This window comes from Panthera leo, chromosome D3 (genome assembly GCF_018350215.1).
Source record: "Panthera leo isolate Ple1 chromosome D3, P.leo_Ple1_pat1.1, whole genome shotgun sequence".
Taxonomy (NCBI): Eukaryota; Metazoa; Chordata; class Mammalia; order Carnivora; family Felidae; genus Panthera; species Panthera leo.
Window position 1 is genome coordinate 40696099 of NC_056690.1, and position 10962 is coordinate 40707060.

Consider the following 10962-nt stretch of genomic DNA (forward strand, 5'->3'; position numbering starts at 1 on the left):
AATTGCTGCCTTATGGCCATCAAGGGGAGCTCCTGGCTGTCACTGAGGAGGCGATTTCTGCACCTGGGCTGTTCGGTGGGACTGGTGACAGAGAGTTCATAAATGCCCTGAGTTCCATGTGTGGGAATGCCAAAATATTTGAATAATACTTAAGTATAGTGTGCATATCATAAACCATGGTCTAGCCTGGCAGGTTTTTGTTTGATTTGGTTTGGTTTTAATATTTTGAGAGAGAGTGCGAACAGGGGAGGGGCAGAGAGGAGAAGAGAGAATCCCAAGCAGTCTCCATACTGTCGCCACAGAACCTGATGCAGGGCTCAAATTCAGGAACCTTGAGATCATGACCTAAGCCCAAGTGGAAGTCACATGCTCAACCGACTGACCCACCCAGGTGCCCCTAGCCTGGAAGTTTTAAACAGAGAAGAAAGTTACTAGAAAACCCTGTCACAATAAAGTTTTTTTTTTTCTTTTGTCTTCTTCTCAGACCTTGTGGGGACTGAGGTCAAGAAAGAGAGACCTCATTCCACCCTGGGTCTCAGGCTTTGTAAATCCACAGCAAAACCGCGGCACTCACACTGCTTCGATCCTTTACTCCACCTCCCCGCAGAGATGCAGATTTCACCACGGAGCGAGTGCCCTTCTGAGGAGTCTCCCTGTCTATGCGGGGGCCAGGAAGGGGGAGCAGGGCGCCTTCTCCCCTTCCTCCCCGACAGGGAGGGCATGTTGAGAACTGCCTGGTGGCAGAGCTCCAGCAGTGCAGCTGTGCCCCCGGTCCCCACCGGGTGGAGGGAGGGCCTTGGGACAATGCAGACCTCAGGACAGCTCTGTGCAGAGCGGTTCTGCCCGTCTCAGCATGCCCTCAGTTGAAAGGTTCTCGCCTTAGTCTGCACGGAAGACAAGAAGTAGCTTGTAAAGGAGATTTTCAGCACAGTGCATAGGGAATTAAACCTATATTAACAATAAAATTGGTCTGTGGAGTGGAAAAGCTGGAACGGTGCTGGCGTTCCCTAGGCAACAGGCTGAAAATGTTCATTCCTTAGAAAATCTTTCAACTGGCCATGGCGCTTTCCTGACAGTCCCCGTGGCTGAGCTCCGGAAAAATAATGAAGGTTATGGATAGGAGATGGTGAGTGCCAAGAGAGCGCCCCTTCAAGTCAGGATTGCTTTTCTTGTGTTTGGAGTTGGATTAGAAAAATGAGCTCGCAGACCATGATTGCTGACACAAATAAATCCATAACTATACTGAAAAACACTTGAAACTTATCCTTGCAATAAAAGGCGGGAGGGAAGAAAAACCTATTTGCCTCTTGGTAAGCTCCAGTGCTGTGATGGAAAACTCCGTTATTCCTAAGAAATATGTGTAATGAGCATGTGTTTTTGTCCAAGTCGATTTTATACTTTCACCTAGCCTCTGTTCCATAGACTAGCCCAACAGCAGCTGGGCTGAGTGTGTGTGTGTGTGTGTGTGTGTGTGTGTGTGTTCACGTGCTGTATGTGTGCAGTTTTTCCTAATTATTGCAGCATAACTTCCTCTTTGCTTTACCAGACTAAATCTCCACAGTGAGACATAATGTGTAAACTTCTTGTATGTTTGCTTTTTTCAGTTCTAGGGAAAATCCGAACTGCAGTGGGCAGTGCCCAACTTCTCATGGCCCAGAAATTCTACCAGTTCAGAGAACTGTGTGAAGAAAACCTGGTAGGTAACATTCCCCATCACTACCACTTCCCAGTTAGTCAGGAGGAGATCATGTTGTCAAGGCTGCCACAACTAATTTTGAACACTCTCTCGCCTGAAATAGAATTTTCTGAGGAATCTAATTTCCTGCTTTTCTTAAAATTAGAAGTATTTAGGGGCGCCTGGGTGGCTCAGTCGGTTGAGCATCTTACTTCAGCTCAGGTCATGATCTCATGGTTTGTGGGTTCGAGCCCCACATTGGGCTCTGTGCTGATGGTTCAGAGCCTGGAGCCTGCTTCAAATTCTGTGTTTCCTTCTCTCTCCGCCCCTCCCCCACTCACTCTTGGTCTCTCAACAACTAATAAGTGTTAAAAAAATTTTTTTAATTAAAAAAAATTAGAAATATTTATTTTATACTTAAATAATCTTAAAAGAAAAAATCCAATCAAGTTAAAACTCCATTTCCTGCCTTTTTTTTTTTTTTTTTTTTTTTTTTTTTTTGGTAACCGAAATGTTTCCAATTTCCTGGCTTTCCCAGGGCAGCCCTGATTTCAGTATTCTTACCAAAGTATGGAGCAGCCTGATATTTCAAAAATGATATTACCGAAAACCATTTTGGATAATGATGTTCCTTCTGAAATAGCCATCAGTGCCTATCTCATCATCAGGGTTCTCGATTTTAATTTAAGGCCAGAGGTGGACGGCATCACAAAGTGTAGATTTGATCTCCTTGAGACAAATGAGTAATTCATCCTTGTTGGACGTACAAAAACCAAATAAAGTAAAATGAAGAGACAGAAACACCACTAGCGTCAACAACATTTTTTTTAAAGGGACTACAAAAGACAAGGGCAAGAGCTTCCTCACGTATGTCTTTTTAAAGAAACTGCTACTATTCTCTGCAAGTGTCCTTCCACAATAGCTTTTATTGGTCAGTTGTTGGTCACGCTTGCTCTAATATAAAATGAAAAGCCACTTGTTCATCTTGTGGAAAGTAAAAACATGGTTATTTGCAATCTCATTGACTATGATTTTAGAGTTTTAACCACATCTTGTTAACAAGGACAAATATAGACTGGAGGGCATCTATCAAGACGGGGTTCAATCAAGAGAAAATGGAAAGCCTGCAAAAGTTGGTGTTCTCGGTCCCTTTTCACCAGACTTTTCTTTCTGAAACCCCCCTTTGGGGCTGTCCTTCACCTCCTCCTCACACCCGCCCCCCACATCTGTAGTTTGTTTTCCTCTCCCTCAGCAAAAATCCTTCCACCTTCCCAGAAATTCTGTTCTGGATTATGGGATAACATAGGTTAGTAAATGTATTGGTAAGTGAATTCAACAAATATTTTACTGAGCTTCACTCAGTGCCACGAACAGAATTCCTGCTAATTTGTAAACTTGCTAATGTGTCACAGATCCTCATTAACATGGTTCTGTGCTCTTCAAATGTATGAAAGTTCATAGAAAGCTGTATTTCTCAAACTGCCTAAAAGATACATGGAAGCCAATATGTACGCCCCATAGGGCAAACAGCACACTTTTTCACAGAATCATATAATAAGCAGGTATGTTATGAAGTAGAACACAAACACTGTGCAAAGTTTTGATGATGAAATTGCAGACAAAACATTTTGAAAATTTCGCAGACTTCTAGGAAAGGTTTGTTAAAGCCAGCTTTTGACGTTTCCTGGTTCCTGATAGGCTCACGTGCCTGAGCAGCGAGAGGAACTTAGTTGGAAATGTGGGCAGCATGTTAGAGGCAGGAAGTGGGACTGCGCCTCGGGTGGAGGGCCATGGATGGCTGGTCAAATCGTGCCTCAGAGGGAAGGTTCAAAGCCCAGTATGTGCCGGAAGCCATGGCAAGAGCTTTAGGATATATGATCTGGTTAAATCCTCAGAGTGACCCTATGGAGCAGATAGTGACATTATTTTTATGACAACTTTACAGTTGAGGAAAATGGGCATGGAAAAGCTAAATAACTTGGTCAGGAATGAAAAACAAAAACTAAAAATCAATCAATCAGTAACTTGGCCAGGGTCAGCTGGTAAGAGGCAGAGCCCAAGATTCAAATCCCAGTCTATCTGACCTCAGTGCCTGTTTGACAGCCCCACCACCAGCCCCAAAGATTTGAGTTCTAGTCCACGCCCTCCTAGAGGGACATGGGCAGATCAGTCAGCCCCACCTTCTCTGCAGCAGGAAGCGTGGTGGCCTGGTGGTGGCATTTCTTAGGTCTATAAAGCTGCACAAAAGCGTCCCTAAGATTGGGCACAACTGGACCCAGCTCTCCTTTCTTGAGTTCTTACTCTGAGGAGAACACTTGAAAACACCTGAATATTATCCCAGACTTGACTTTCAGGCATAGAATAAATGGATGAGCATTACTTTTTCCAACAAAACTAAACTCAGGAACCCAGCCCCCCCTCATCCCTCCACACCCTCCATCACCTCTAACCTCCAAGTGGCCTGGTTCAGACTAAGGCGAGGGCTGCAACTCTCTGTGCGTGGGATGTCACATGACCCACAGTTTCTCTTTCTGTCTGCTTCCCCATCTGTCCCCTTGACGACACAGGGGCAGTGATTCTTGGTGAGGAGGGACCAAATCGCCCATCATACAGAATTAAACAAACTCTTTGGGCCTACCAAACAATCATTTCATCACTGCTGCACTGAACCAATTTAGCCGATAGGCTTGTGACCTAAGAGACTGTAGTCAACTCCAAAATATGAGTAATTTGGTTCTTAGTTACCAGTGAGATGAGGAAGACCAGAAAACTCCATTTGCAATGTACTTTGTTAAAGCTATTATCTGTCTGTTCTGAACCTAGATGTTAAGAAAATTTTTTAACTTACTAAATGAAAATGCTGCAGAGAAACTCTTTAATTCAGGTGTCACTAGACTAGGGTTTAATACTGAACCAAATACTGACAAACTTTAGAATTTACGTCTTCAGTGAATTCTAGAACTATGGACAGTTTTAGAAGTATAAGTTTATAAATACATTTTAACTTGTATTTATTTTGAAGGCAGACCAATAATGCTAGTCCGTGAAAGGGCTAAAAAGTTCTTTCCAACCTATTAACTTTTCCAACCTATTAACTTTGATGAGCACTGACCTTGCACTTCCTGAAAGTTTTTTTTTTTCTAAGTTTATTTATTTATATTTGAGAGAGAGCACAAGCAAGGAGGTGCAGAGAAAGAGGACAGAATCTGAAGCAGGCTCCAGGCTCTGAGCTATCAGCACAGAGCCTGATGTGGGACTTGAGCTCATGAACTGTGAGATCATGACCTGAGCCAAAGTCAGATGCTCAACTGACTGACCCACCAGGTGCTCCTGAAAGATGGTTTTTAAAGTACAAAATGGGGGCACCTGGACGGCTCACCCAGTTGAGTTTCTGACTTCGGCTCAGGTCATGATCTCAAAATTCGTGAGTTTGAGCCCCACATCCAGCTCTCTGCTGTCAGCCCAGAGACCACTTTGGATCCTCTCTGTCCCCCTCTCTGTGCCCCTCCCCCACTCCCACTCTCTCAAAAAGTAAATAAAACATTAAAAAAAAAAGTACAAAATGGCCTCAGGTTATTATATGGCATGAGGTTTCACAGTATATCCAATTGGCTTTAATACCCACAGGTAACCCAAACTGACCCAGATGTAAGCCTCTGACATCTGGAAGCTCCCACCCCCATAACCATGAATCCCTTTAGCTACCATTGGCAGTAGTGATTAATATTGGGCATGACACCTTCAGTCTCCTAGTTATGTTTTTTCTGTTTTACATCATATAAATTCATGGTTCATACTTTCTAGTACCTGTCAGGGATATAGGGATGGGGCAAAAAAAAATGTCAATCCTTAAACACTGAAGACTGTTTAATATTATCTAGAAAGTGGGTCATTACAGACATCTATGTGTAATGTATAGATATGTGTTCTTGCATTTGCTATTTTATGTTATGGTTGATTTAAAACCAATTCATTTCCCAAAGATTTAGTAAAAGTCCTTGTGAGCACCTGAGTGGCTCAGTCAGTTAGGCATCCGACTTCGGCTCAGGTCATGATCTCACGGTTTGTGAGTTCAAGCCCCACATCCGGCTCTGGGCTGACAGCCCAGAGCCTGGAGCTGGCTTCAGATTCTGTGTCTCCCTCTGTCTGCCCCTCTGCTGCTTGCATTCTGTCTCTCGCATTGTCTCAAAAATAAATAAACATTAAAAAAAAAAAAAGTCCTTGTATGATAAAATGACTTCCTATATTAGTAACATCTTAATTGTTAAACACATGGTACATTAAAAGTGCAGTTATTTGGGGGGCACCTAGGTGGCTCAGTAGGTTAAGCATTCAACTTCAGCTCAGGTCAAGATCTCGAGGCTCGTGAGTTCGAGCCCTGCATCAGGCTCTTTGCTGTCAGCACAGAGTTGCTTCAGATCCTCTGTCCCCCTCTCTCTATGCCCCTCCCCCACTTGCACTCGCTCTCAAAAATAAAATAAACATTACAAAATATTAAAAATGCAAATTATTTTCTTACTCATCATTTGTTTACCCTATCGTTTCCCTCAACATGACTGTTAAAACAAGTCTTATTTTAGATTTCTTATCTGTTCTCTGAATAAGTTGGATGACATGAAGTCAGATTCCAGCTCCACTATCCTCCCCACCCCCACCCCCCACCCCCGCCGAAGATGGTGTCTTCATTTAAATATGTTTTAATGCATCTTGTAGTTTTTTGAAAAGTTTGGATTCTCTCCTCATACCACATTGATAGATGTTGTATTACAAAAGAAGAGTTTTACAACCTTGACATTTGAGAATCACTGACTCAGATGAGTGTATAAAATTACCATTTGAAATGAAATCTTTTAAGAAGAGTCAAACCCATAGAAAGAAAGAGGAGAAAAGTGGTTGCCAGGGGCTTGGGGGGTGGGGGAAAGGGAAGACATTGGTTGAAAGGGTACCAACTTTTGGTTATAAGATGAATAAGGTCTGAGAATTTAATGTACAACATGGTGACTATAGCTGATAACAGTGTATTGTATAACTGAAATTTGCTAAGAGTAGAACTTAAATGTTCTCACACACACACACAAAGATAATTATGTGATGTGATGGATGTGTTTATTAATTCTATGGGAGGAGTCTGTATACAATGTGTACATATATCAAATCTTCGTGTTGTACACTTTAAATATCTTACAATTGTATGTTTCAATTATTCCGTAATAAATCTTTATAGATAGATAGATGATTGATAGAGATGATAGATAGATAGATAGATAGATAGATAATAGATAATAGATGATAAAGAAAGAAAGAGAGAAAGAAAGAAAGAAAGAAAGAGAAAGAAAGAAAGAAAGAAAGAAAGAAAAGAAGAAAAAGGAAGAATTACCATTTGTAGCCTCACTTTTATCTCCTATTTGAAAGCCAAAAGGAACTCATCCCCCTTATGTTATTTGAAATATTTGAAAATGCCCCTTTGGGCCTGTGCTTGTTGTCATCGATTGCCTCTAAAGCACGAATGTTTTTCTTTCTCTTGTACAGAATCCCAATGCTCATCCAAGGCCCACTTCCCAGGATCTGGCGGGGTTCTGGGACATGCTGCAGTTGTCCATAGAAAATATTAGTATGAAATTTGATGAACTTCATCAGTTAAAGGCCAATAATTGGAAACAGATGGATCCTCTTGACAAGAAGGTAGAACAATGTAGATTTTGTATGGTTCATTTAAAAACCTGCACAAACACTGGACAGTCTAAATAGGCTTCTGCATTCAGTCTTGCTGTTTACAATGTGAAATGGAGCTGATATCATATTAATCTCATTGTAATGACAATGTTTACATAGTAATCATTTGGGATATTATCTGTAATATGTTTCAGGCATATTTTTAAAGAAAAACCTGTCTTTGTGAATTGGAAAATGGGAATGTGGCTTTTTTGTTAATTAAACTTTAAGTTAAACCATTTTAGTCACTGGAAGGAACTGCCTCCATTTTGCTTTTTAAACTAAAATAAATGACATCTTCAGTGCATGATTATATAGAGCAAGAGTTCAACTTCCTTACACCCTAGGATGTGTTTCTGAGAAAAATAGGAAGCCCTGAAAACTAACCGACTTTGATAATCATTTCATAAATACAGTAATAAAGAAACCGCTGTTGTTCAAGGTTAAAAATATACACCATAAAGGTTCACAGTAATCATAAATGTTGGGATTTTTTTTTTTTTAAAGAGTTTTACTTTTGGTTGACTTGACTTGGGGAATATTGCTCACTGGGTTTCTCATTCAACAGTTTAGAAATAAAGGTTCAAGTTATTTTACTTTAATTAATAAACTGCAATTTTCACATTTGATTATGGTGGTTCCACCAGGCTCACACAGGTATCCAATATCCACCTCCCTAGGTTGGCCTGTCATGCATGACTTTTTTAACTCTTTGCTTTCCAATGGCCTGAGGTTGAACAGGTCCAAGAGATTCAGCCTCTAAACATGAGGCTTGTGTGTTCCCATGAAGCTCCGGTAGCCTGCCCTTTTCAGATCTCCTTGCCTGTCAGAGAGCGAACAGTAGTCCAGTCCATTTTGCTGCTCTCCATCATGGTATCCGGGTTCATACAGTCAGTGGACTCCCAGGAGAAAGCCAGTCCCAAGGGCCGATTCATAATCAGCGAGAGGGTCAGTGTCATTGTCCCTCATCTCCAGTTCTATCACCATTGACCAGGGGTTTTAGTGTTAAGCATCAAAGTACCATTGATATATGTGTGGCCTCTTATGTGGGAAGCCAAACATCCGCACTCAATCTAGTTTTCTTTAATCTGTGTTTAAAACTATGTACTAAATAAGCTTTTAAATTGTTCTTATTTTAAGAAAACACGACAGATGTACACACATACTGGTAATTTAGTTTTTAGAGCTGATCCATCTAATTCTCACTCATTGGGTTTTTTTAAATATTATTTTTTTAAGTACAAGGAAAGGAAGATATGGCTAAAAAGTTTCCAATATTCATACTTTTCCAAATATCACCAAGTTACCCAACAGTGAAGACTTAAAATGTCCAAAATTTGTGATGCTAAGAATTGACATATGTAACCTGTCGACACGTACACAGTGAGTCATTAGTGAACTTGATTTCTAAATTTTTATACACTTTGTCTATGACCAGAGCTTTTCAGCACCCCATGAACTTGAGGGGAAGAAACAAATGAGCACAATCAGAGTTGGCCAAATGCTGTTTGCACTCTGGACTTCCCTTTTCTGTCCACACAGACTCCGCCTTAATCAGCCTGCGGGCAATTCCAATGTAATAAATTTATCTAGGCACTTCACCCAGGCAAGCAAGGAGGATTTGCTGCAATGAGTTTAAGTGTGAAGATACAGAGTATACCCCTTTGGAGAATCCTAAAATCCCTATTTTAAGATAACTGTCACATCCGTGTCATGAGAATTGAAGGTATCTTACTAAAAATGAAAACAGCAGATTCATATGGACCTTTTCGGAGAGTCTGAAAACTCATTATCCTTTTCTTTAAATTCCTTCGTGGTTTAGATTCGCAGCTTGCCCACTGCATTTTCTTTTTTTCTGTGACCCAAGTGTTGAATGGCCTTTATTTTTGCAGTGGCATTTTAACGTTTATTTATTTTTGAGACAGAGAGAGACAGAGCATGAACGGGGGAGGGTCAGAGAGAGGGAGACACAGAATCTGAAACAGGCTCCAGGCTCTGAGCTGACAGCACAGAGCCCGACGCGGGGCTCGAACTCATGGACGGTGAAATCATGACCTGAGCCGAAGTCGGCTGCCTAACCGACTGAGCCACCCAGGCGCCCCTGCAGTGGCATTTTAAAATATCCAACCATTTCATAGTTTGCTGATGCTGAGAGGAGGAAGACCTCTTTCAGTCCTGGGTTAAATTTTCAAAGCACAATGTCTGTTCCTGTGATTGGAATTGCCTTCTGGGCCACCACAACCGTCCTGAGGCCCCTAAGGAGTGACATCCCAGCGGGATGTTTTAGGAGCCTATCTGGGAACGGATTCCACCCCCCCCCCACCCCCCTCCCCCACCGAGTGGAGGAACCATCAGTGTCCTCCCTCCAGGGTGACCCCGGAAAGTCTATTGCTGTGTGTTTGTGTGTGATGTGCAGACGGGTATAACTCACAGTGGCATCAACAAAGCTAAAGAACACAGTCTTATCATCTCTTCTTCCTCATTTGGCCTTTTAGGTTTGGATGGGTGGGCCCGGGGAGAGAGGGCGGGGATGTTTTTAAACTCTGAGCCGAGCTTGCACCCGCAGCCTCGCCTCCTTAGAGTGGACGCAGGGTCCCCAGAGGCTGCTGCTGCCGCTGCCACCCTAACCCATCCCTGGCACCCGGAAGAGTCTGGAGCCTCCAGAGAGAACCACACTAAATATGCCGGGAGCCGCAACCTTTCAGCAGAGGGCATTTTAAACACCCACATTCTTCCCTTGGAGAGACTAGTTCTGCAATTCGGCCTTACCCTTGGCCTTAAGCTTACCGGTATTCCTTTTTTTTTTTTTCCCCCTGCATCTTTTGAATACCCAAGCCAGAATAATAAAGAAATATATATATATATATATGTACATTTTTTATATGTACATATAAAAATATATATATGTGTGTGTATATATATATATGTATACAGAGTGCAGATCAGAACTAACCACCTTTAGGTTTAAAAAACAAACAAAAAACCCAAAACCAAAATCAAAAAAAGTGTGCGTGTTCTAACTACTGACCTATCCCAGTTTTTCCCAAGCTTGTCCTGAGAAGCTGTGTAATGTCCTGAACCTTCTGCTTTGATCAGGAGAGAAGGGCCCCTCCTCCAGTGCCAAAGAAGCCGGCGAAGGGCCCCGCGCCGCTGATCCGGGAGCGCTCGCTGGAGAGCTCGCAGCGCCAGGAGGCCCGCAAGCGCCTGATGGCCGCCAAGCGCGCCGCGTCCGTCCGCCAGAACTCGGCCACCGAGAGCGCCGAGAGCATCGAGATCTACATCCCCGAGGCGCAGACCCGGCTCTGAGCGCCCCGCGCGCCCCGCCGCGCCGCCTCCGCGCTCCGTCCTCCCTCCGCCCCCTCCCCGCCCTCCGAGCCCGTCCGTCCCGGAGCTCAGTGACTTCCACTGTCGCGGTGTAGTTGTCGGTCTTGCAGGAGCCGCCCCCCTCCCCCCAGTAGCCCCAGCCGCCCGGACCGGTTTGCCCACGTTCTCCACCGAGCTTCGCCACCCGTACGGACGCGTCACCCACCTGCCTCATCCGGAGAGCCGGCCTTTCTTTTCTCGGCAGAACCAAA

The 10962-nt window shown here is 43.2% G+C and overlaps 1 protein-coding gene across 1 annotated transcript in view; it reads left to right on the forward strand.

Moving 5' to 3' along the window:
• Positions 1–10693, forward strand: part of DLGAP1 (DLG associated protein 1) — an 884156-nt gene extending 873463 nt beyond the window's left edge. Inside the window, exons 11-13 of the mRNA XM_042911414.1 lie at positions 1605–1696; positions 7205–7357; positions 10484–10693. Coding sequence (XP_042767348.1) covers positions 1605–1696; positions 7205–7357; positions 10484–10693 — 455 coding nt within the window. The remainder of the gene's footprint in view (positions 1–1604; positions 1697–7204; positions 7358–10483) is intronic.
• The last annotated feature ends 269 nt before the right edge of the window (positions 10694–10962 follow it).